Source organism: Arvicanthis niloticus, chromosome 2 (assembly GCF_011762505.2).
Source record: "Arvicanthis niloticus isolate mArvNil1 chromosome 2, mArvNil1.pat.X, whole genome shotgun sequence".
NCBI classification, from domain to species: domain Eukaryota; kingdom Metazoa; phylum Chordata; class Mammalia; order Rodentia; family Muridae; genus Arvicanthis; species Arvicanthis niloticus.
In genome coordinates this window covers 2,602,198-2,628,793 of record NC_047659.1, presented here as the reverse complement: position 1 = coordinate 2,628,793, position 26,596 = coordinate 2,602,198, and the positions used below count along the sequence as shown (strand labels likewise).

At 41.7% G+C, this 26,596-nt stretch overlaps 1 protein-coding gene and 1 pseudogene across 1 annotated transcript in view; both read right to left on the bottom strand.

Annotated features, from left to right (window-relative positions):
- Positions 1 to 556: 556 nt before the first annotated feature.
- LOC117702603 (disks large homolog 5-like) lies at positions 557 to 11,797 on the bottom strand (annotated as a pseudogene).
- Positions 11,798 to 14,895: 3,098 nt separating this feature from the next.
- The window catches only part of LOC117702787 (uncharacterized), a 40,535-nt gene continuing 28,834 nt past the window's right edge, over positions 14,896 to 26,596 (bottom strand). The window contains exons 6-8 of the mRNA XM_076928206.1: positions 16,823 to 16,833; positions 15,166 to 15,269; positions 14,896 to 15,114 (exon numbers count right to left, since the gene is read on the bottom strand). Of these exons, the coding sequence (XP_076784321.1) occupies positions 14,896 to 15,114; positions 15,166 to 15,269; positions 16,823 to 16,833 (334 nt within the window). The remainder of the gene's footprint in view (positions 15,115 to 15,165; positions 15,270 to 16,822; positions 16,834 to 26,596) is intronic.

Here is a 26,596-nt window from a genome sequence, read left to right as displayed (position 1 = left end):
TCTATTAGAGATGTCTATTGTGTAATAGATAACCAGTAAGAGAGTTCGTCCTGGGGGACACTAATTGTACCTCTCTCAGCTGCTGTTAATTGCCCACAGCTCTTTATTTAGACCTGGAGCCATGTGAGACTACTCCATCCATGTTGGCATGTCAGCAGATGTTATCATTGTTCAGGTCTCATTAGAGCAGCCATATTGTTGAGATATCATGGATGTGGCTTCCCTGTGATATCAAGAAGACAAAGTCTCACAGCAGACTTGATAGTCCTCAGACTCTTACAACCTTTCCGCCCCCACTTCTGAGATGGTCCCACAGCCTAAGGTATAGGGATTGTGTTGTACATGTATCAAATGGTGCTGGGCAGCCTACAGTCAGTGGTTACCTGCATTTTGATGAGTATGGACTTTGTCTGCTGCAATAAGAAGCTTCCTTATTAAAGGGTGAGAGCCTTACTTATCCCTGGATAGAAGGATAAGTACTCAGAATACAGTTGGGATCTGTGCTGGTTTAGGAAAGCGGCAGTAGCATGTTCCCCAAGACTCATGTCCTGACTACTCACAAACAGTTGTCTAGGTTGACAGTTGTCATTTCCCTCTTGTTGAGCACTCCTTGAGTGAAATTAGACAGCTGTTGGTTAACACCAAGATAAAAGTACCACTTTTACACCTTTGGAGAGAACTTGCCATGTTGTGGTTCACTGGCTTTGTAGGTAGAAGTATTGACTGCTTTCCTGTCTTTACAGCTTGCATTTCACTCAGTGGTTGTGTGAAAACTACTCAGAGTGGAAGCTCTGGGTCAGAACTTGCTTGAATTCTTTAAGTCTTATGTTAAAATCTGTAGTATCTTCAGCAATGGGGACTTACCTTCAGATCCTGGGAGGCAACCAAAGACATCATCTGCTATTCAGGCTCTGACTACCTACCCATAGTGTCCTGATCAGCCTACAACTGATCATAATTAGTGGATCTAGAGATGGGAAGCAAGGTGGATGGCAAGAGCAAAAGAGATGACAGGCTGCATTGAGAGTGTTAAAACAGACGCTAGGGGGGCAGCTTCAGTGAGACAGCTCATTTAAAAGGAGATCAAAGTTTATCTAAACCTTTGGAGGGTGAATAAAAGCTTTCAGGTTGAGTGTATATCATTGGCTGGGGCCAGTGTGCTGAAGATGCCTCATTAGCACAAGGAGGAATTCCAGGTGGTTGTGGACATGACCTTATAAGGTAAAAGGAAGTTTACCCTGGCTATTTAGCTATATGATCTCCTATGGTGGGCAAATGTGAGGGCATGGATCTATATGCACTGTGACAATTAGGCTTGGTCATTTTCACAATATTAATCTTACCAATCTGTGGTTCTGTGAGATCTTTCTACCCTCTAGTGTCATCTTCAATGTCATCAGTGTTTTAGACTTTAAATGTCTTTTATGTACTTGGTTAGGTTTACTCCAAAATATCATTTGCTTTTGTAGGCTGTTGTGAATCCAATTGTTTCCTTGATTTCTTTCTCAGGGTATATTTGTCATTGTTAAATATGCTGGCTAGTTTATGATCAACTTGACATTAGCTAGAATCAATCGGAAAAAGAGAGACCCTCAACTGAGAAAATGCCTCCATAAAGGTGGCCTATATGCAACTTTATTGGACAATTTCCTGATTAATTATTGTTAGGAGTGGGTCCAGCCCACTGTGGGTGTTGCCACCTGAAGGCCTGGTTCTGAATATTATAAGAAAGTAGGTTCCATAAGGAGTAAGCCAGTGAGCAATGTTTCTCCATGGGTTCTATTTCAGTTTCTGCCTCCATGTTTCTGCCTATGTTTAGAACATAGTCTTCCTAGTGACTTCCAGGCAAATGAGTGTTGTTACAGAAGCAGAACCTAAACATAACAAGTGGATCATGAAAACCACCTGAAACAAAACATGGTTGCAAGGTGAGCATCATGACAAAGTGGTCATCAACATAGGTGTTGGTGATTTTCTTTAGAATAAACAAAGGCATTTTTGCCATTCTGAAACAGCTAGTACAGAACCATTTGAGTTGAGGTTATTGGTTGAGGAGCATAGCCCAATCCTTGAGATATATTTAATCCTAACCAGCAATGAAAATAATTTTCCTTCACTATAAAATGGTTTTCAAGACTAAGATGGAGGCAGGCTGGGTGATCAATATTATCTAAACGGCTATTTGTTATCTAGGAGAGATTCGAAAATGTGTGAATTCTGATAGAAGGAGTGGGAGAGAGGATCTTAAAAGAGTTGCAGGAGAGGAAACCATAATCTGAATGTATTGTATTAAAAAACATTTTCAATAAAAAACATAGAAAAAGAAAGAAAAATATGTCTGCATTCTACTTTCAATTTTAAGTTATAAATAAAGCTAAATTCAAAACTAAAAGATGGCAGATGAAATTTCCAGACCACATGAAAAATATACTGGCAACATCTACCATCGCTCTCCCTTGCTAGTCTTGAACTGAAATACTCACCACCACACTCCTGTGTCCTCTGCTGCAGGCTCCATCCCCTGAGTTTGTATGAAGCTTACTCTAAACACTGTTTTGATGGTACTTCAACATTATTTATTTACCACCTTTAATAGAGTTCTCAATTCTGCAATTCATCTGATAAACCCAATCTGCATTGTCAGAGACAATGAGAGAGAGACATGAGAGATCAACTCCAACCCTGACAGTAAGATATCCAGAGGCATGATCAGGAAGCCACTCTAATGCCCTACATGGAGGCCTCAAATTTAAACACTGAGCATGCCTACCCCAAGTATGTGACCCTACAGGTCTCAAGAATCTTCTCTCTTTGGTTGGGTGTGATCCAGTGCAGATAATACACCACTCAAGGAAGGACAAAAGTCCAGGCAGTGGTTTGACAGATGACTTATCCACTTGAGAATTTGTTTCTCAGAGGACCTAAAGAGCAATGATTAACAATCCCCTGTCACTTTAGTTCCAGGTGGAATCCACTGACCTCTTCTGGCCTGGCCTCTGGGGACTTGCAAGCATGTAGTGCAAAAACCTACAGCAGGAAAAACACCCATACATATAAAAGAAATAACTCAAAAACAGAAACAATGCCTCCAAATTTTTTATAAAAAACAAATTTTTATAAAAGCATCAAATACATTGTCCAGACCAAGAGCAAAAAGAAAAAGAAACCATCATTATCATTAGAACAACAATAAAAAAAAAAAAAACCAAAGGTTAAAAAAAATCAAACCTGAAAAAAAAAACCAACATCTCCAAAAGTGTCTTGAAATTCATTATCATTCATAATTCATAATTCATAATTCATAATTCATAATTCATAATTCATAATTCATAATTCATAAGTGATGCTATATTTCAAGAAAACAAGAGGCATACAGCTCCATGATTACTGATTTATTTTATACTCCTTTATTTAATATATTTATTTCTTGGGATGTATTAGAGAAATACACTTGTGTTTCTACTTTGTTTACTTAATCATCCATATAGTAGTACAGTTTTAAATAGCTAAATTTATAACAACAAAGATACAGCATGGATACACTTTTCATCATGAAGTTGGGATCCACAGATTTTGACACACTATCCATATCAAAAGCACAATTTTCTGTGTAGCTGTGACTGGCTGGGAACTAATAATGAAGCCTAAGCCACATTACACTTGAAGAGGTCCACTCCTGCCTGATACTTGCAGTGTTAGAAGACAGAGAACCACACATGAATACAGAAGGTCTCATGAGGGAAAAATTAGTGATTATATTTTTATCCATGAAAATACATTAAATTTATTCAATACCAACTTAAAGTGGGGGAGTCAATATATATAGTATATAAAATTAGTAAAACAACAAATTAATAACATAACAAAAAATAAATAAACAGCAAAACTTCAAATGAAAACAAAGAAACCATATCCTCAAAGCAATCAAAATTCTAACCAAATCAAAAAAACATTATAATTAAACAAAGAAGCATTCTTTAGCTGCAGATTTTACAGCACAGACCTACAGCCTGTTACTGGCCTTGGACATATTGTCCAAAGTCTGCCAACGATGGTAATAATCTCTTCAATATGTGCACTCCTTGTGAAGAGTTGTGTCTGAGGGAAATCTTGACCTGGTCTGCCTGTTTGAGCTTCAGGAGGAGTATTTCAGACCTAGGAAAGGAAGAGACAAAGGCCTGTTGGGGACCTGCCATGCCAGCGATCCAGCAAACACCAGCTTTATTGATCAGGACAATCCAGTATGACCTTTCAGCCTAAGATGATTCCCTGTGTACAGTGTACAGTGAGCTACACACTGTGCTGGAGTTAAAATAAAACACCACATTTCTCCAATGGTCCATATATATTATACTGAAAAATAACTGTGTAGCAATGTCTGAATCAAACACAATACAGAGGCCTTCTGGGAACCTAGCCACCATTGAAGTGAAGGCTCTTATTATATCTGGAGTGCAGGAACCTGCCTGGTTCTACTTGTGAACCCCTCCATCTGTGAATCCCCAGAGAAACCATCTCACAGGAAATCCATGCTCACTGAAGAGATACTATAATCAGCAAGAGTGTGCTGCATGCAAATCTTCCCAAGGGAAAGCCTTGAACTTTAAAACAAATATTCATGAAGGAAAAAGGATACCCCTGCTATATTTATAGTTACTGTAGTATTATTTCTGGGGTGACTTAAGGGACAAGAGGCTCAGGTCATACCAGAGAGCTCAGAAGGGAAGAAAGAGTCCACAATCGACACAAACTCTGTGGATCACAAGAATGATCATGGACAGGAGTTCTTTTAAACTAGATCAGAACAATATTCTGAGCTGCTCCTAGGTGACTGAGGCAGAGAATCATGTGGAAGGCCTGAGACCCAAAAATACAGTTATACAGGTATAGGAAATCTTCTTGGCTCCTGCTATCCCATCCTAGTACCTCATATCTCAGAGACAGCAAAATGATCCTGCATTGTTTGAGCCCAGCAATGGACACACACACACACACACACACACACACACACACACACACACACTAACACATACATAGACACACACAATCACACCCAAAGACAGACACACACGTTCCTGAACACACACAAGCACATGTTCATACATACAGTTGCAGAAACATTTTGACTTTCCCTGTTCATGTTAATATAAGAGATCATCCAGGACACTATAAAGCCATAAGAAATAAACCCTTGAATTGACAAAATCCTGAAGAGAGATCTCAGCAATTAGGAGCACTGATTTGTCTTCTAGAAGTCCTCAGTTCAATTCCCCAAAACCACAAGGTAGCCTACAAACCATCTTAGTAAAATCAGAAGCCCTCTTCTGGTGTGTCTGATAACAGAGACAGTGTACTCACAAACATAATCTGAGTAAATTTAGAAAAAAGAAAAAAGAAAAGAAAACATTGAATGGGACACAAACATAGTAGGCATAGCCTATAGACAGGTTAATGAAATAAATTCTATCTCATAATAAACAAGGGATGGAAATATGGAGTTTTGGCCTGGTATGCAAGCCTGCTTAGGAAGTTCCCAAGGCTGTGCACAGTTGGCTTGGTTCCCAGCAAAGGCACATGGGATCAGGGTGGACAAGCCAGTTCCTGCATCTTGCTCACTGTTTCTCAGGGACTCTAAAGTTAGCAGCATCTTCCAACAGGCCCTCCATTTTCCACAGCCTGTGTGGCTTTGTAACCAAAGCTATGAGCCCAGACAACTAGGAAATCTCTGTAACCAGGATGCAAAGTGAGACTGTTTTTTTCACATAAGGAGATTCTGTCTGGGATATTTTGTGGAAAATAAGTCTGACTAGTTCAAGACCAAATGATGGTATATATGATCACCCTAGGCAATAGTCCATGGAAGGGCTGGACTTCAGTATACTTGTTCACTCCTTGACTGAAGAACATCTGGATAGTTTCTACTTCAGGGCAGCTCTGTGGAGTACCACTACAACCAGGATTTGCCCTAATTTCTCTGTGGACACCTACTTCTTGTTCTGGAGTGGCTGGGTCAATGGGGACTGCAGAAACTATAAACTTTCTGAAGAGTTGGACATGGCTTTTCACAGGGCTGCCCCATTTTATATCATCAGCAATGTCTGAAGTTCCTCTTTTCTTCCAGGCCTTCTTGAGGATGATTTTAACTCAAAGCAAATCACTTTTGAATGACAGCCTTTACAGAGTGCTATAGACAGAACACAGGGTGAGTGCTTTAGACTACCAGGAGCCTAAGGGGCTGTCGGAGGCAGCCCCATTCTAGCAACTCACCATAAGCATGGGCCTTCTGCTTGCTGCAGATGCAACACCAAGCAACTCAGTGTTTCACAGAGTAATACCCAGGACAAACTCCAAGGCCAAAGATAACTGTGTCAAGCTTAGGCAAAGTTGGAAAAAATGGTAGGAGGTAATGAGGAAAACAACCTAGGATGCTGAGAAGATGCAATGAGCCACCTGACCTTCCAGCAGGCAGTCACTATCCACCAAGAGCAGAGAGGTGGACACAGACCCTTAAGCAGCCTTGTTGACTCTCAGGCCCATGGATTTGACACAGCAGCCTCCTACTCACCTCCATGTACTAAAGTGTTTGTTTTTCCTACAAATGATTTCAATATGGGTAAATAGATTTCCCTCTATAACCAGTTTCAATAGTAATAAATAGATTTCCCACTACCAATGGTTGACAATCTGACTTTACACCACTATTTGTCTCCTTTTGTTCTATTGAGCTAGGTATAGCAGCATGATGACCTGCTGCTCTGTTTCATGTTTCCTTGATGCAAAGTGAACTGACACTGACACTGTGTTGAGCCCCACACTCCCTTCTTAGAACAAGAGGCTGGTGTTCAGGTCCATAAGTTTCCTTTGAATAGGACCACCTTGGGGCCACCTTTTGTCTCATGTGTGCAGCCAGCTGTTGCTGAGCAGCCCTTTGTGCCCCATATCCTGCTGTGGTTACAGGAGTTACATGTCTGCTTTGTGGTTGTTCCTCACATGGGTGGGCCTCCAAACCACGGGCTTTGGAGATTGTAATGAATGAAGGAAGGACTGGGAAGTAGAAACTGAAGTCACATGGTAAGATTTCAGAAGGGTGGGCTAGGCTAAATGTAAAATTATTGACTTTTAAGTGTTGGCAACATGGGTTCTGTTTGTTTGATAAAGGGTTGATTACTCAACTGTGGGTTATGTGGAGCCTAGGTGTCTTGGGTAAGACCCATCCTGGCAAACAAACGCCCTCCTCCTTTCCCTGCTGATTTCAACTGAATGACAAGAAAGCTCATAAGAAAGTACAGTGGGCCAAGTGTCCAGTGTGTACCTGACACGTGGAGCAGATAGCATTAGCTTCTTCTAAGTTAAGAAATTGTTTTCTTACAACAGCAACAAGAAAACTCAAAACAATGAAACATATAAACATGATCTTCCTCTCTGTGAGTTATGAAACCTTGTAGCAGTTACTTGAGACAAAGCAATTGGAGGAGCTCTGCCTGGGAGGTGACAGAAGATTCAAAGATGATGGTCAGACAGCTTAACCAAAACAGATAGAGTGATCAAAACCACATGTAATTAACTGGCCTCTCAACAGGCACATCTATATACATATTGTCACAGACATGCATATGACTCCCACCTCCCCACACACACATACCAGAAATCATAAGTGAGCAGGAAACAGTAAGGAGACCAAAATGCTGGAGGAACCACTGAATGTAGACTGTAAATATATGATGTTACATGTGAGACCCAGGACTCTGTAATCCATCCCGTGTGGACTAAAAAAACTTAGTAACTTCTGCAGACTAGGTTGAGAGAGTTTGAGAAATCTATTTCTTGAAGCCTCACATCTCTCACCCCAACCCTCAGCCTGAGAGAAGTCTTTCAAACATCTCTGTTAATCCAGTCAACTCCTGAATACAAGCTACAGGAAAGAACTCTAGCAACAATGACAGAAACCACGAATGATGGATGAGCTTTAGTCAGGCTCTGTCAGTATGAACCAAGGTCTAGGCACAGTTAGGATACCATCTTGCAATGCAGGGTTGAGGAAGAGAAAAGACACAAGACCTCTCCCCCCACCTTTTTTTCTTAAATAATTTTTGTTAGATATTTTATTACATTTCAGACATTATCCCCATTCTTCATCTTCCCCACCCAGAAACCCCCTATCCTATCCCCCTCCTCCTCCTTCAACGAGAATGTACCACCACTGACCCCCCGAGACCCCTACATGCAGCCACATAGAACCCCTCTAGTACAATGGCATGTAGGTGTGTAATGTGTGTTCACCCCATCTATCTTAATGAAATTCAGCTTGTAGTTGATCAGGAGGATGTGCTTGCCAATCATCCAGTTTTTGAGAGAGCCTAACTCCACAGAAAGTCTTGTAAATGATCACAGAACAACTGGATAAGAATTAGGAGAGTGCCTGGACAAGGTGGAGGATGGTTATCTGGGTTTGACATTGTTTATGGTTAGACATGAGGGCAACCTGCTCCTAAGCATCCTCCATGCATCTTACCTGTTGGATATGCTTGGAAAATTTGTCATAGATCTTCATGCTGGCCTCCACACATAGCCTCCTTGTTTCCTTAGAACACACTTCCAGTGTAATCTGCTCCTTAAGCAGCTGCCTGTTTTCATTCCAGAGCATTTTTACTTCACTCTTCATATGAAGAGATTCTGTCAGGAGGTGACAGTTCCTGATGCTGAACCACAAAGAAGAAATGGTGATTATTCCCAGGCACCATCCATCTTCCTCCCACTTCTCCAAGTACCATCCCTTCTCATCATGGGCCCTGATCCCCAGACAGCCCCAGACTACAGACCAGAGTAGCCAAGGGACCTCACATATAGGAAAGTCAAATCCAGAAGAAAGAAACATTCCAAAAGACTGGAGGTACTTCTGAAAATCCTGACACCAACAGGGACTCATGTATCTCCCAGAAGAGGACATGGGACCCATGATTGCATATATGTCTTTGGTATTAGAGAACCACCTCTAGGTAGAGACAAGGCAAAGCTTCTCTAGGAGAAGAGAGGAGACCCAACAGGTACACATCATTCTATGCGTCTCATGCAAACCAGATCTGTAAATGTGTTTTCAGTGCCCCAGAGACTCAAGGTTGATTGATGTCTCCATCAAGGTGCACACCTTTTCTATTTAGTGGATACTGACTTGGGAAGGACAATGATTGGAGGGGCTCACAGACTCATCACACTTGATCAAAATGATTTCAAGAGATCACAATCCTAGAGCCTTTCTTTGAGGGAGGAATCTTCCTGTTGAGAGGCAAACAGTATAGAACCAGAGTCCTCACTTTGTTTTAAAGAAAATGATAGGCAGATACATTTCGTGCCTAGTGCTGGGGAATCAACAGTGTGAGTCACTTACCTGTAAAGTTGATTATTTTTAGTCAACTCCTGGCACATATACAAGGCCTCACTGATCTGCTGCGGAATGTTTTTGAGATCGCGTGTCACCTGGTCGTGTTGCATCTCCAGCATGATCATCTCAAAGTTGAACCTGTGGAAGGGTGTGGCCCAAGAAGCAAATAATCCCTGAACTAAGGATTCAAGGATTACATCAATTCAAGTTGAATCGTGAACTACCCCAGCCCATATATGCCACAACCTAATGCCTTTGTACTGGGTCCTCTTGGTGCTTATTAAACTTGTTACACTTGATCTGGGCACAGTAGAGCTAGGGAACTAAAAAATGGGAGCTGACCTGCTTTGGGTCCATGAGTGGTCTTGAAGGAATAGATTAGGTCTCCAAGAACTTTCCAGGAACCTATACCACAGTTCTGAGTCCAAATTAAACCTGTGATGACACTTCTTCACCTTGTAGACAAGGTTTTTCTCAATCTTTGGTTCTATCACTACATAAATTCCACACTTCAGTATTTACAGGGAAAAGGGTTTACTGCCTATATCCAGATTTTCTAATGCCCATCAGAGGTGTGCACAGAGATCATGTGCTGTGATGCTACAAGTGACCCTCCATGGCCTCATCACTATCATTACCTAAAAAGTCAGTCAGGTAAAGTCTCCAGCCCCATCACACTACACAGACTCCCTGGATCTTAAGTGGAATACACACACACAGACATACATACACACACATACATACATACATACACACACACACACACACACACACACATACACACATACACTATCACAATGTCAAGTACATACAGTGATGTGACATTATCTCAGTGTAAACTGAACAGAATTTGAAAAAAGCAGTGATGACTTGCCAGAAATCTACTCACACTGAGGGGCAGCATATAGAACCAGGTCCTCCCAGTTGTTGAAAGGACTAAATGGACCCAAAGCAGCTCCAGACAATTACAAAAATGATTCACTATAAACACACAGCAGCTACCATCTCCCACAAAGCAATACCAGTCCAGGCATCTTAAAATGCATGATAAGAGCTCACACACTAATACTGCTATTTCCTGAATGATTCATGCCACAGGCTATAGTTTTCTTTTGGAGGAATCAAAAGAGCTTGTGACCCCATCTCACTCCTGTCTGAACTTCAAGTTCTGTGTCGAATATCCAATCAGCAAAATGCATTTGGACATGAGGACAGCCTGGAGTTGTAGCCTCCTGTGATATGTTGAAATCTAGGGTCAACAGAGATGGCCCAAGATAGTCAACTGAGAACTGGGCATAATGATTACCTGTTGTTCAAATCCTTGACCTTATAATGTACAAGGATTCCCCAGAGTTCATCTCTCACATTACTCATTCTTTCGAGGTCCCTTTTGAGCTTCTCCAACCTCTTCATTCTCTGCTCCTGCTCACTGATGGTGTAAGGCTTGGGAGGACTCTTTCCCAACAGACCCTTCAGGTAGAGAAACACAAGGAAACTTGTAGGGAAAATATGACAGGAAAAGGAGAAACCATACTTACTCTCACAGAGAAGCCTGAGGAAAATGGAATTCTAGAGACACAGTGAATTCCTTAAAGAGCAGGAAAGCTATCTTCAAGCTGGACTCCTCACCTATGTCCCTGCTCCCAACCACCATCACTAAACATATGGCTCAGTCCCTACTGCAGTCCCACTAACCCTGAAGTGCTTAAGCTTACCCAGTCAAGAAGAAATTGAGGGCATTGTCAGTTTATATCTGAAGATGCAGTCTGTACTGCTTAGCACAAAAAAACTGACCATAAACACCAACACGAAACAGCTCCCACAAGCCAAAACCTAACCTTGCTTCTTAAATGCATGATGAGAAACCACACACTACTACACTTATCCCAGACTGTAATTCAGCCCACATCATGTGTGTTCCAGACCAAAGTCTTTGAGACCTTGATACTTGACAAGGGGATTATCCCTCTCTTCTCTTGGCATCACATATTCATGTAACCTACAGGAATCTATTGAGGATGAAATGCTTCAGCACTCTATCCTGAGAGCAAGGCTTTGTTATTCTCACAGAACTCTCTCCTGGCATCCTTTGCCACTCAGCAGGAAATTCAGATCTCTCAGCAAAGCAACTGAAGGCTTGTCAGTTCCTGGATCTCTGCCAAAATAATCATCAGAAATTCTGGACTCTGGGTCTGCCATTGAGAAATGTTGAGGCTCCAGATGCTAAGCCCTTCTCCTGTAAGGACCTTCTCAAGTGCCCCTCCTCCAGGAAGCTTCCCCATGCACTGCCCAGGACTCACTGTGTCTTCCCCAGGGCCATCTCCTTCTTCCTGCTTTACAGAATGCCTTCTGCCTAGGTCTGGTCTCTGGTTGTATTGTATTGTCCCTACGAAACAGCCTGAGCAGCATGGACAACATGACTGCTTGTGAACCCAGACGATCTGAAGGAATACCCCACAGGCAGTTGATGTCACCACAACACTGGTGACATCACACAAGCTTCTAGGGTTCTCCTGGATACAAGAGATTGTCCAGGGAAGTGACTACTGATGATGTCACTGGAAACTGCCATGGCCTACCTGCTGACCAGCTTGCCCCACATTGACCAGTTTCTGAGGTGCCCTTTCCTGGCGTCTCTATTTGACTCAGGGGATATACCTTGGCAACATTTCCTTCAAAGCTAGAGATTTCTCTCTGCTTCATTACAAGGCAAGCACTTTGGACGGGAGAGTTGGTTAGGGCCTTGGCATGGGCAGCTCATCTTTGTTAGTACCTAAAGGTCTAGGGTCCTTGCTTGAGGGAGATTCTTCTCCATGATAAATCTACCCTTAGGCACCATTCATGTACCACAGTCCAGTTCCCCAGGGTATCCTGTTTCCCAGAGGCAACAATGGTTCTCCTGCACCTTTAATCTTATGCAAATTGGATTATATCTTCTTATTGTGCACATGCCTTGAGGGGAGACATTGCTTTAATATATTCAGACATGTGTTTCCACAATCCCATTTTTGCAATGTAAACTCCCTTGTTCATGGCAATATAGGAAGGAGTTCAGGTCCAAGGAAATATCCAATTGTAAAGTTTATGTCTCTTCTTCAGAAGATAAAACCCCACTTTCTGCTTTTCTCCATTACAACCAGACATAGTAGGCATCTTGAGCAAAGGTCAACAGGGACATTGGATTGCTGCTCTGTAGTTCCATTAGACATCACTTCTCCAATATCTACCTTTCTGAGTTCCAGTGAGAACTCAAGAGTTCACTGAGATCCAGTGAAACCTCCATTTAAATGTGTCCAGTAGTTCAGGAAGGACTGTGTTTGGCACTGTCATCTGTGGCTTCTGCCTTCTGAATCTATGGTACAATGTGACCTAACCTCTCAGGTGTAAGAGTGAAAAAATCATGTAAGTCCTTTCCAAATTGTTTGTGTTGTCCTGGGCTACTTCCTTCAGCCAGGTAGTATCACTATGACAATGATGAAAGGTGGCAATTCTGCAGAGAAACAGCAGGAGATTTATTAGGTAAAATGAAAAGGATTTGGAATATTAGTCAATCCTAGTATAGAAATGAATTTCATTATGTGCTTGTGGTTTTATGAGAACAGCAGGAATAGCAGGGTGATTTAAATCAATGAAAGTATGAATTTCATTATATAGTCTTAATCTTTGCATATATATAAATATATATATAATTTAATTTTGCAAAGACAAGTTTATTAAGACCAAAAATAAAACAATAAAACAGGGAAAAACATCCAGGACAGAAATAAACATGAAGTCTTCTGCTGGGTGTGGCTGCTCCTCTCTAATCTCAGCCTTGGCTCCATACTGAATTCCAGACCAGCACTTGCTAAACTCAAGCCAATTAAACAAAAGCCATCAGTTACACACAAAATGACAACCATTTTCTGGAGTTAATTATCATTACAAGGTTAATTACCATTACTTAGTGTGATTCCAATATATCACTTAAAGCAATTCACTGGGCAAACGCACAACCTGAACCAACATCAAAAAGCACTATACTTTTAGTATGAATAGTGAGTGGCAAAGTTTTTCTAATACAAGGGTTTTTTTTTATTTTTATTATTTATTTATTTATTTATTTATTTATTTATTTATTTTTGTTTTTTTTTTCTGAGAAAGGGTTTCTCTGTGTAGCCCTGGCTGTCCTGGAACTCACTCTGTAGACCAGGCTGACCTGGAACTCAGAAATCAGCCTGCCTCTGCCTCCCAGTGCTGGGATTAAAGGCATGGGCTACCACCGCCCAGGGAGGGGTCTTTTTATAACCATTGTAACTACTTTGTTTTTCTCAAGCACACTCCGTACTGGTACCCAGGTTACTGACTTCACATACAACCCCTACCAACAGTAAAAGTTAAAAGCAACATCAGGTTAAAGCATACCTTTACAATACTTGTAAATCACAGGTGGACATAATTTTCCCCCATCCTCCTTTGCTTTGATAAATATATAAGGTTTGTTACAAAAATAATACAAAAATGTTGAAACCAATCTACTATAACTCAGAAATCTGATCAACTCTTACTCAGTATCCAAAGTCAAGATAAAAAAGGCAGGCCTTAACTTACTCCTGGTTCTGACCATATCATTTCTATAATTCTCACATTCCAAAATACACTAACTTCCAGTCAGCGTCTCCATTAGTTCATAGTCCAGCACTGACTCTCTTGGGGAGGCAAACCTGTCACTTCAATGTCAATCTCACTGAGGACAGCAGCCACCTCCTGAGCCAGCCTGCAGCATGCACAACTTAACCTTTAGTACAGTCCTAGCTTTTCAGAACAGGTCCAGAGGGAAGAACACTACTTCCTCCTCTTCCCATCTTGGGGGGGCACTCCTGTCTTCTTGCCCCCTGACTCAGGTGGCCTGGAATGCTTCTTGCCTCCCAGGCCTCCTTTCCTTTTCTCTCCCTGACCCAGTAGGCAGGCTGCCCTTTCTCTTGCAGGAAGGTCCCGGCCGGCCCCCTTTTCTCTTGACTTTCTGGCTCATCTTCCTCCTCTTGGCAGGCTCCTCTTGGACCTCTTCCCTCATCTGCTTGTTGGTGGCCCTTGTCACTTCCAGCTGAGGTTTATTACTGTTCATGATTTGAAGTAGCTCCCACTGGTTCTTTTTCTTGGCTGGGGGCTGAAACTTCCTCTTCTTGCCAGAAGGTTGGGGTGCTTTCTCCTTGGAGAGGCGCTCCTGGAAGCTTCCCAACGAAGCTCCTCCTTACTCTGGTGTCCCTTAGGGTGCAGCCCAGCTGAGCTGGGCATCTGCATCTTGTGCTCGCGGGCCAGGTTCCACAGAAGGTTCATCTCTTTCTTGGCCATGCGTTCTTTCTTGGCCTGAATCCTCTTGGTGAACTGGTCTTCCATGAGGTTGGCGCTCCCAGGCACCTTGATGAGCCATTCCTTAGTGTCATCCTGTGCGCGCTTGTAGCCCCAAGGCACTGCCACTGGCCACTCACCTTGTCCCACAGGATGTTAGTCTTCTTTTGGGGATGGATGGGATGCCCTTAAGGCCAGCGGACAGGGGCCAGGGCAGCAGGTTCTCGCAGGGCAGGCGTGTGGCATGCTCCAGCAAGCGCACTACCACCGCCTCCTCCATGTACTCCATGGTCTGCAGCTGCCAGTAGCTGGTTGATGAGAAGCTGCATGTTGTCAGTAGACAGGGCCCGCAGCTCAGCATCCAGTGAGGGTCCGGCCTGGTGCAGCACTGTCTGGGGATTGTGGTCCTAAGCCAGCAAGTTGCCCAGGTCGAATTACAGCTCTAGCTCCTTGTGCACCTTGATGAGCTGCAGCTTCTCCATCTTCTCTTGCTCTGCCTTGGCCAGCAGCTCCTCCACTCTCTTGCCATCCATGGCTCTTGATGCACACCTGTGTTCCCTCACTTTGGGGCAACAGCAGAATGTGTCCCTACTACATCAACACTCTTGTTTTATATTTCTAAAAGAGATGAATTAATGATCAGAAAGTTTAGAAAAAGCTATTTAACTATCTAGTGAACTCCTGCAGACACAATCTGCTTTCCAACAAATTATACTTCTCTGTCCACTGTGTTTTGTGCCAGTCAGCAATTCAAAAATAAAAGTGTGTTTACCAATTTGTTGTTTCCACAGGGAATAACGAGAAATAAAAATTTTAAAGACTCAAATGAAGACCACAGATTTTTTCCTATCATGTTGTTTTTGAACCGCTTGCTTATTTAAGTCTTTTCTCATAGCTCCAAGTGTGCTGGAGGAGAAGCTTCCACTGCTGTCAGATGTTCAGGCTCTCCTCCTCATTTCACACAGAATCATCCCCACAGTACCCACAGTTGCCAGTGTCTAAGGATGAGTTCTCTTGTCACCTGACATAAATCATTCTTCTATCCAATATCTTTCTAATCACGCCACCCAGAAAAAAAATGGCTCTGTAATTCCTGCATTTTAAAATAGCCTGAGTGAACCAGCAAGAAGAGTTTTCTGGCTAAACATTACATTACGGCAAGTAAGAGAGCTAAATGGAAAAATGAAAATAATTTTGTTTTATGGCGTATATGCTTGTGACTTTTAGAATTGCACATTGACTATTTTCAAATGGCAACTGTTTGGCACCAAAAATTCCTGCCACCTTTTAAATGATGTAGCAAGAAACATTGCTACTGATCTAAAGTGAGAGAACTGATTCTTTACACAAAACAGTTTATTTGGTTTAAGCAGTCAGTCACTGATTACATGGTGAACTCTCTAGTAATCTACCTATAAAATGCTTACAAAACTACTATTATACAGGCCATCATGACTTTTGTTTTGAAACTCAGAAGCACAGGTGTTAGAAAGGACCCAAAGGCTCTGGGGATGATCTGGTCCACTTGATTCATAGAAATGCAGGACCCAGGGTTTTCAGGACCCATGGAGGTTATACAGCTAAGCACTGATAATTGGTCAAGTCACTTCAATTGTACTATACAGCTTCAGCTACAGGCACCTGAGCACAGAGATCAGCAGATTAGAAAGGAGTGCCCTTCCCAACACTAGGAGATTCAGAATACACTTGAAGTATATAGATTTTATTTATTACCTTTTAAAGGCATTATTTTACAAAGTAACTGTCATCTTCCATGTTCTGCTGAGGCATCATTTTTCACAATTGTTCTGGGTTTGTAATATCTTTACTGACCCCCATGAATGCTATAAAATAGTGTGGCCTCAGCCACCTAAAGAAAGAAAATGGAAGTCTGTTCCCATTATGATACTATTGTTTTGTTGTTGGTTTGTATTTGAGACAGGGCTTCTCTTCTCTGTGTATCCCTGGCTGTCCTGGATCTTGCTCTGTAGACCAGGCTGGCTTCAGCTTCAGAGATATGTCTGTGTCTCTCTCTCAAGTGCTGGGACTAAAGGCATACACCACCATTGTCCAAAAACAATACTTTTGTTTGATGGAACAATGTAAAATACTTACTCAGTTGAGAACTAGAATAGAACAACACAATTAAAATTCAAATAGTAAATAAGCTACACATTTAACTAGCCTTCAACCAGTTCACTAATGTCAATTATTCATTCAATGAGTGACCTGTTACTTATAGGAAACATATAGGATTGCCTGTTTCTCTTTTCTACAGGAAGATTTTACTCCAAGTTCTCAATTAGACAAAAGCCTGTTCCCCTTAAAGATAAATGGAATTAGGAATGCATTTTTCAGTTTTGGCATTGATTCTATTATCAAGGCTTGAGGAAGTTGATAGAGAACTTCAGGAAGATAATGTTTCCTAGGCTTCCACGTTAATGATGGAATCTGTAACAAAAACGATCTGCTTTGTATGCTGAAACATTCCTGAAGGTAGGAAAGAGAAAAGATACAGTCATGAAGCTGAATCCCAATAGTTACTTCAAGGCAAAAAAGGCTGCACTGCCAGAGTGTCCTTTGGACAAGCCCTGTTGGTAAAAGTGGCTGCTCATCTATTTCTGATGGGTAATAAGTTGTGTTCAGTCACTGACAAGCCCACTTTCTCAGTCAACCCTGTGGAGAGAAGCTTGTTAAAATTTTCCCAAACCAAGAAAATTATTCCTTAAGAGCTTCATGAAGCCTGATCCAGTCTTGGCTTTGCACATCTTATGCATGACAAACAGGACATAATAGTCTCCATCATTTTTAATGAGCTGTAATTCACTTCTAGAAGGTTATACCTCCAATCTGTACCTTGGCCAATGAAAGAAAAACAAGTTAAGCACACAATAGGTAGGTTGTTGGAAAATATTCCAAATACTTTGGGATTTTGGACCACCTGTGAGGCCTTATTGAGTGGAAAGTTATTTTCAGGAGTAGATTATAATACTTATAATGCTTCCAAGTTCTAAAGGTCAGCTTTTTCCCTGAGAGCAGTTTCGTGTCTTTTCTTACTAAGGTGCTCTGGGAATTCCAGAGTTCCCTATCTTGGAACATTCTGGAGGAGACTATAGGTTGAGCATCCATCATATGAAAACTCACAGTGTTGAAATGCTCCAAAGTGCAAAACGGGAGTCTCTTCATGGAAACACAAGTGGACCTCACATGAGGGTTTGCACAGAAATTTCAGGCATAATAAATATATTCTAATTGTACATTTCTATAGTAGCTTCCCAGTATATAGTCCTTGCTGACTTGGAACTTTCTAGGGATAGCAGACCTCCAACTCAGAGATCCACTTGTCTCTGCCTTCCAAGTGCTAGGATTAAAAGAGTGTACCACCACATCTGACAGTAAGTCATAATATGTATATTAAATTATCTTCAGGCTAAGCATATTTATATAAAGTGTAAGCAAAGCTTGTATGAGCTTCCTGTTTAACCTTTTATCTTATCTGCAAGGTCTCTTATTTTGATTATATAAATTATTACATTTGTATGTTACATATTAAAATCCACAGATTTTAAAAAGCCCTACCACACAAAATATTTGTGGTTCTAAGTGCTGATTTGGAATGTTAGATACACAAATCTGTTTTGATTGTCCCATGTAACAGCCATCCTCTGGTTATAGAAACAAGCAAATGACACAGGCCTGGCCATCAAGAGTTAACTCCTGTGATCACACTGAGTTGCTTAGGGATGGCAGCCAAATCTAGTTGGTAAGTTACAGTCCTCTTCTGATATCATCCCCAGTGGAAGAGAATAAAGTGATACCCTTAACATGTTTGCTAAGTTAGAATGCTACCCATGTAAGACAAAAGATGTCTTCACGTGAACACAAGAAAGCAAACACAGAAAAGCCAAACAAGAAATAAAGAAGGGCAGTGAGAAATCTTGCTGGCAATAGTTTAAGCACTGGAAGCCAGGTTACTTCTCACTCAGTTACATAGTTAATACCTTCCTCTTTTTTATTTGACTGCTTGTGTTGAGTTGTGTATTGACCATTTCCACTGAAAGACTTCTGGGTAAAATCTATGCCATTCAACAAGTTCTTAGAAGGCTGATTATTACATAGGCATTAAAGAGGAGAAAGAGAATGAGAGTTCAAGCCTGCCTGTGAGATGCTTACAGTCTGTCTTCAGGATATATTACTCCATGCCATTTGCTGACTTTAACCAATATTATAAAGTGAGTGGTTTGGCATGAGGTACCTAGGAATAGAGTAGCATGCATTGTACTAAAGTATAAGAAACAGTTTACACTAAGTTTAGAGTGTATTTTAAGTCTGGTGGTTCAAGCTGGCAGACAGTGATGCATAAATATATAGGTGTTCACTGTTAATTCCTTAACCAAACTGAACAATGATGGGAGACACAGCAAATACAAAGTCAAATGATATGTCTGTTCTCAAAAACCTTTTGGTGCAGGACAGGCAAACAGTCCAGCAAGAACTGTGTGGTAATGCCATGCATCTTAAAGGATGACACTTTATAGACAGTTGGTGACCTGCAGCGACTTGTTGGTGCTTGCTGACAGACAGCCACTGCCTAGAGATTGTGGGTGGAAGGCCAGAGTGGCCCAGAAGAGATGCCCAGCCATATGTTTGCATGGTACCATGCTGAGGGACATCACTAGGGAAAAGAACCCATGTCAGTAAGGGTGATTGTTGACTGTGCGCCCCCAACTGAGAAACCAAAGTACCAGTTAAATAAAACATGCCTTCTTTCACCAGACATTAGCTAAACCTATCATTGAACTTCTACAGGAGAGAAGGTTTCATCAGTCTACACAGCATACCCAGCAGGAAACATGATAGTGTAGAGATGTCAAGAATTCCCAGAGTTGAACCAACACGCACCAGCCTCCTTCCAAGTTAAACAGTGAATTCTGATTTGCTGGAATAGGATGACTGGCTTGCTGTTGCTACTAAATGTTGACACAGCCCCACAGACTCATGTGTATGGCCAGGAGTTTAGATTCTAAGAAACCCAATGACTGGAATACATAGTGGTTTGCAGCACATGTCTCATGAGTATTTCAAATGTATTTTTGCTTTGTCACAATTAAGTATTGGAAGATGGGAAGCTGTTCACAGAAGTGCTGTTTCTTAAAGCGTTAATTCCCCATGTGTTTAATGTTAATATTAAATATATTGCCTTGATTTAATATCGAGATGTGGATGCATGCCCCACCCCAAGGGAACAGCATAACCACATTTGAAGTGGACTTAAATTCCACCACTACAAATGCCTGTTAGTTGCTTTCACCAGAGTGCCTTCTGTAAAAGTATTAACTATTTTGGAGAAACCCTGAATCCTTCCCAGATCCCGAAAGAGTAGGACTGGTGTTCCAAGGACTTAAAATGAAAGCAAATCCACAATTTAGGAAACCAACCCAAATGGCACAATGAGGTACCAGTCATTCATCCATCTAGGCAAACGTTTGGAAACTGCCAAGTTGGCAAACTTTAGTGGTGGAAACCAGTTTGACTGCAATGTTGACCAGCACCCTATGCTCTAGCACCAGGAGCAAGAGACCTGCTCCCTGAGGGGCTTGTCTAGTGCCGGGAGGAGTTGAAGGGGCGATCAGACCTGGGCTGCCTGGAGTACCACTGCCTGGTTGACTACTCCTGAGACCTGCCTCACCCCTCCTGGGCCCGGAGCAGATTCCCAAGGCCTGCGGATGAGAGGAGCAAGGTGCCTGCAAAGGAGACCCGGGACTCACCCTCTTGACCATGGGATCTGATGGCAAGGTGCTCGCTGATTGTACTACCAGTGATGTCAGCTTCCACTGACAGAGGATCTGTTTTTTTCCTCTAAAATACACCAGACTTGTGTCTTTGCTCTTTGTATAAGGGCTTTTAAATTTTTTTTAAAAGATGAACACCCCTGAAGAGGGCCAGATACAAAATTTCTAATCCTGCCCTTTCCTCCCTAGACTAACTATCTCAAAGTACTGATGACCTCTTATTAGCTTGCACCAAAACTGTATTTCTTGGTATTAGAGAATACTGCTCTAATGAGGGAGAAGGTAATATTGTGGCTTACAGCAATGCCTGAGCATTAGAATGACCATTAAAGTTTTGTTGAAGACACCTATGCCTCAGTCACATTCTTGGAGTTTTGAGTCAATGAATGTAGAATATAGGGGTGAGCCTTTAGTATAAAGACACCTGCAGAGGTCAGCATGCATAACCAGGGTTGGCAATAAGTGGAGATCAAGGGCAAGATACTTTGTCTTTTGCTAGCTGGCATAAAAGAGATCGAACTGGAGATGACCCCATTGCAGGTTTTATTCTAGACTACCTTCCTTTGATTATTGACACAAAATAAGAGGAAACCTTCAATAAATCTCAGTAGGACTTCCAACTTTAAGGAGATGACAGGACAATTGCTGTGCAGCATTGGAGAAAATCATGATGACACTGAGCAGCAGATGTGGCTGCTGGGAAAGAAAATAGCATGGCAAGCAGATCAGGAATGCTTTGTACAGCCTTGGGGTTCAGCCAGGACCAAAGCCTGTCACTAATAACTGAATGCCTTATACATTTCTAACTTCTGGTTGTAGTTACAGATCAATATACTCTCAAGAATAGAAGGTCATGGTGGGTATGTGATACCCTAATCTTTTTGAGATAAAGTATTTTTTTTTAAATTGTGTGGGTGTGTGTTTGTGTTAGCCTCAGATTTAAGGGAATCTAAGTGTGTGTTTGTGTTAGCCTCAGATTTAAGGGAATCTAAGAGGGGCCTGATAGCACAGTCACTACCCAGAGTAAAGGCAGTAGGTAGAGCAAAGATACAGGCAACATCTACCATCCCTCTCCCTGCTAGCCTTGAACTGAAATATTTACCATCACAGACTTGTATCCTCTGCTGCAGGTTCCATCCCCCTGGGCTTGTCTGAAGCTTAATCTAAACACTGTTTTGATTGTACTTCAACATGATTTATTTACCACCTCCACCTTTAGGAGAGTTTTCAATTCTGCAATTCATCTAATAAAGCCTAATCTGCATTGTCATGCAGGATGAGACAGGAGAGATCTGCTCCAACCCTGACAAAAAGAGATCCTGAGGCATGATCAGGAACCCACTCTAATGACCTACATGCAGGCCTCAGAGTTTAAACACTGAGCATGCCTACCCCAAGTATGTGACCCTAGAGGTCTCAAGAATCTTCTGTCTTTGGATGGGTGAGATCCAGTGCAGCTGATACACCACACAAGGAAAGACAAAAGTCCAGGCAGGTGCTGGATAGATGGCTTATCCATTTGAGACTTTGTTTCTTAGAAGATCTAAAGAGTGGCATTAAGAATCCTCCATCTCGGGTGCTGGAGAGATAGCTCAGCAGGTAAGAGCACTGACTGTTCTTCCAGAGGACCCAGGTTCAATTCCCAGCATCCACATGTCAACTTACAACCATCTATAACTACATGATCTGGCACTTTCACAGACATACATGCAGGCAAAACACCAATGCACATAAGATAAAAATTTTTAAAAATCCTCCATCACTTCTGCTCCTGGTGTAATCCATTGACCTCTTCTGGCCTCGGGAGAATTGCATGCATGTAGTGTACAGACATACAGCAGGAAAAACACATACACATAAATGAAATAATGCAAAAACAGAAACAACGCCATAACCAAATTAAAAATTATCATCAAATACATTGTCCAGGCCAAGAGAACAAAATTCATCATCAGTAGAACAACACCACCACCAAAACAAAACAAACAAACAAACAAACCAAAATCCTAACATCTGCCAAATGATCTTGGAATTCATGATCTCTGCTTTGCAGTTATAAGTGATGCTACCATTCAAGGAAATAAAAGGCATACAGCTCTGTGGTTACTAATTTCTTTGATATTCCCTTAGTGAATTTTATTTCTTGGATGTATTAGAGAAACACTCTTGTGTTTCTCCTCTGTTTGTTCATCATGAGTATCCACGGAGTAGTGCATTTTAACATAGCTGAATTTATGACCACAAAGATACTGCATGGATATGTTTTTCATCATGAAGTTAGGTCCACAGATTTTAACACACTAACCACAACAAAAGCACAATTCTCTGTGTAGCTGTGACTTTTTGGGAACGAATAATGAACACTAAGCCACATTACACTTGAAGAGGTCTATTCCTACCTGATACTTCTAGTGTTACAAGACTGTGAACCACACATGAATACAGAAGTTTCATATGAGATAAAAATTAGAGATTATGTTTTTATTCATAAGAATACATTAATTTTATTCAATACAAGCTTAAAGTAGGAGAGTCAAAGTATGTAGTACATAGCCTTAACAAAACAGGAAATTAATTATAGTAACAAAAACAAATAAATGACAAAACTTCAAATGAAAAGAAAGAAAATCATATACTCAAGGAAATCAAAAGTAACCAAAACCAAAACACAGTTCTTAAGCTAAGCAGCATTCTCTTGCTGTATATTTTGCAACAGAGACCTACAGTCTGTTGATGGCCTTAGAAATATAGTGCAAAGGCTGTGACTAATGTTAATAATGTCTTCAAGATGAATGTAGCTATGCCCCAATTGGGTGGGGTGCTGTTGGACAAGTCCTTGCAAGGCAAAGAAGGAGTCATGTTACAGACAATACCTCAAAGTCATTAAACTTCGCTTGACTTATCTCCATGAAATTGTTCAGGATGACCCATGAGGACAAGCAAAATTTGCATTCTCAGGCCCCTCCAGGATGACCAGCAGATCTTAATGACCCTCAGCACATCTCTGAAGCCTTCCAAACATGCACTCTTGCAGAACCAGAGGCTAGACAAAATAAAGGCCTTTATGATATATAGTTACCCAAAGAAAGGAAGAAAATTCAGCCCAAGATTTCCATGGTTATAGGGATGAGATGCAATGGTGGTTCACTTGCTTTGCACAATCAGTGCTCCTGGTGAAGAATTGTGTCTGTGGGATACTTTGACCTATTCTGTGCCCTGTTTGAGTTTCTGTTGGATTATTTCAGATATAGGGGAGCAAGACATAAAGGCCTGGTGAGGACCTGTCATGTCAGCTATCCAGCAAACACCAGGCTTATTCAGCAGGACAATCCAGTATGACCTTTGAGCTAAGGTCTTTCCTTGTATCCCCAAAGAAGCAGTGCCACAGAGCATCTGGGCCTAAATTTTTTCTCAGATTTAATAAACAGCTTACAAGTTAATTGTGAACTACACACTGTGCTGGAGCTAAAATAAAACAACACATTTCTCCAATAGTCCATATATATTATATTGAAAAATAACTGCATAACAATGTCTGAATAGACCACTTTACAGAGGTCTTCTAGGGAGCCTAGCAACCATTCAAGTGAAGGCTGTTATTATATCTAGAGTGCAGGAACCTGCCTGGGTTCCTCTTGTGAACCCCTCCATCTGCAAATCCCCAGAGAATCCCTCTCCCAGAATCCATGCTCACTGAAGAGATACTATAATCAGCAAGAATGTGCGGTATACAAATCTTCCCAAGGGAAAGCATTGAACTGTAAAAGGGATATTAATGAAGAAAGACGTGGTACCACAGCTAATAGAGAAGAGCAGAGATGGGACACGGACACTTAGCCAGCCTTGTTGACTCTCAGGCTCATAGATATGACATGGCAGCCTCCTACTCACCTCCATGTACCACAGTCTTTTATTTTCCTACAAATGATTTCAATACAGATAAATAGATTTGCTCTACAACCCCTTTCAATAGTGATGAATAGTTTTTCCCTACCAACTGTTGAATATCTGACTTTACACCATTATCTGTCTCCTTTTGTTCTATTGAGTGAGGTGGAGAGGCATGATGACCTGCTACTGTATTTGATGTTTCTGTGATGCAAAGTGAACTGATAGAGTACTTTCTCATTAAAGCTGGACTGTATTATCATTTAAGATGTTTGCTGACCAAGTGTATATATGTAGAGATACATATGAATATGTACATATATGTTCAGAAACAAACCAGTTCATGCCTTCGTACATGCACACACACACATGCACACACAGAGACATACCTAAATACACACTTGTATATACAAGTAACCATACTACAAACACCTAAAAAAAGCACCTACCAATACAGAAATACACAACATAAAACTGCTAACACACACATGGACAAAAGCACACAGACACACACACAGACACACACACACAGAGACACACAACATCAATCCAAAGATTGCTTTGTTTCAGCAGATTTCCTGACACTTGAGAAGGGAGTTGGACCTAAGATGTGTAGTAGGGTCTTAGACAAACCCAGGCTCTGCTGGTCAGGCCTGTAATTATTTCTGTTTCAGGAACTTTTCCCATGCAGATACTTGCTGATCCTACAAGAATTAATAAGCTCTATACAGATAGGCTGGTCCACACAATTCAAGATACTAAGAAAGAGGGTTTTAAGAACATCCTCCAGGAAGCTTCAAGTAGAAACATATTCTGCTCTCTAAACCTATCTTGGCTCCCTCTCAGAAGACCCTGGTAGCACCATTAAAAAGACAGTTAGTCATGTTTATTATCCATGAACTTTACAACACATTACAGTTCATGTGATATTAAAACATCCCTAATGGCGTTCAAAGCAAACTAGGGAATTAGCATGCAATTATTTCTCTGAAATACAGCACTCTACAAAACTGTGAGGGGGAAGTGTCCTGAAGCAAAGTCATGTCCATGAAATACTCAGCAAAACAATGTCAGCAGAGGGATGCACTGTAGGATTTCATGAATCCTCTTGGTGAAGCCAATAAGACACACCATGAATTTCCAGGGTGTTATCTCAGTACAAGATAGGCAAAGAAGTCTAACTTTTTATTTTTATAATAAGTATATTTTAAAACTTATTATAAAAGACTCTAATTACAAAACAATAAATGGGGTGCCTTTCTTTCTGTCCTGGGAGAAGGCTGGACCAGAGCCTCTCTGAGTGAGGCACCATAGAGCAGGAGGGATGATCTGGGTCCTAGATAATTCTGGAAGTGGCATCCTTAGACACCTCTTCATTCCATACAGCTGGGAAAGGTGGTGGTCACAGGACCAGGAGCTCCTCTGCCTAGAGTGATAGGGTAGCATTGACAGCCTGGGAGGTAGAGCAGAGGGAGAGGCCCTTGCAGAAACAGCCAGGAAGGTCACTTCCAGCCGGGGCGCCTGTCCCCATGACCTGAGTGTTGGAGATGCAGATGCTCCTCTTGCTGCCACCATATGGTAGGCATTGAGAGGAAGAGTGCTGTGTGAAAGTCCCTGGGTCATGGAAGGACCCAGACTTGGAGATTCTGGAACAAGCTTGGTATCTGGGGCCACTGGATTCTGAAGACCAACAGATGGCCAGTTATAAGAACCCAGGTGAGATGGCCTCAGTGGTCAGTCAACCAAACCCACTGCTTTTCCACCAGACTAGGCAACCATCCTATGTGCCACTGGGGTCCCTGGCCTCTTGCCCTCTTCCCTCTAAGAGCCTCATACTCCCTTTTGAGAATGAGAGGCTGGTGTTCAGGTTCCAAAGGGTCATTTAAATAGGACCACAAAATCCTTGGAAACAACTTTTGTCTCATATGTGCAGCTGTTGTTGAGCACCCCTTTGTGCCCTACATCCTGTTCTGGTTCCATGAGTACCATGTTTGCTCCCTGGTTGTTCCGCAAATGGGTGGGCCAACAACCCAGGGATAGGAACTTGTAATGAATGAGGGAAGGGCTGGAAAAGGGAATCTGAGGTCACATGGTAAGATTTGGGAAGGGTGGGCTGGGCTTAAAATGAAATTATTCACTTTTAAGTTTTGGCAATATGGGTTCTGTTTGTTTGATAAGTATTAGTGTGTTGGAAAACTCACCTGTGCTT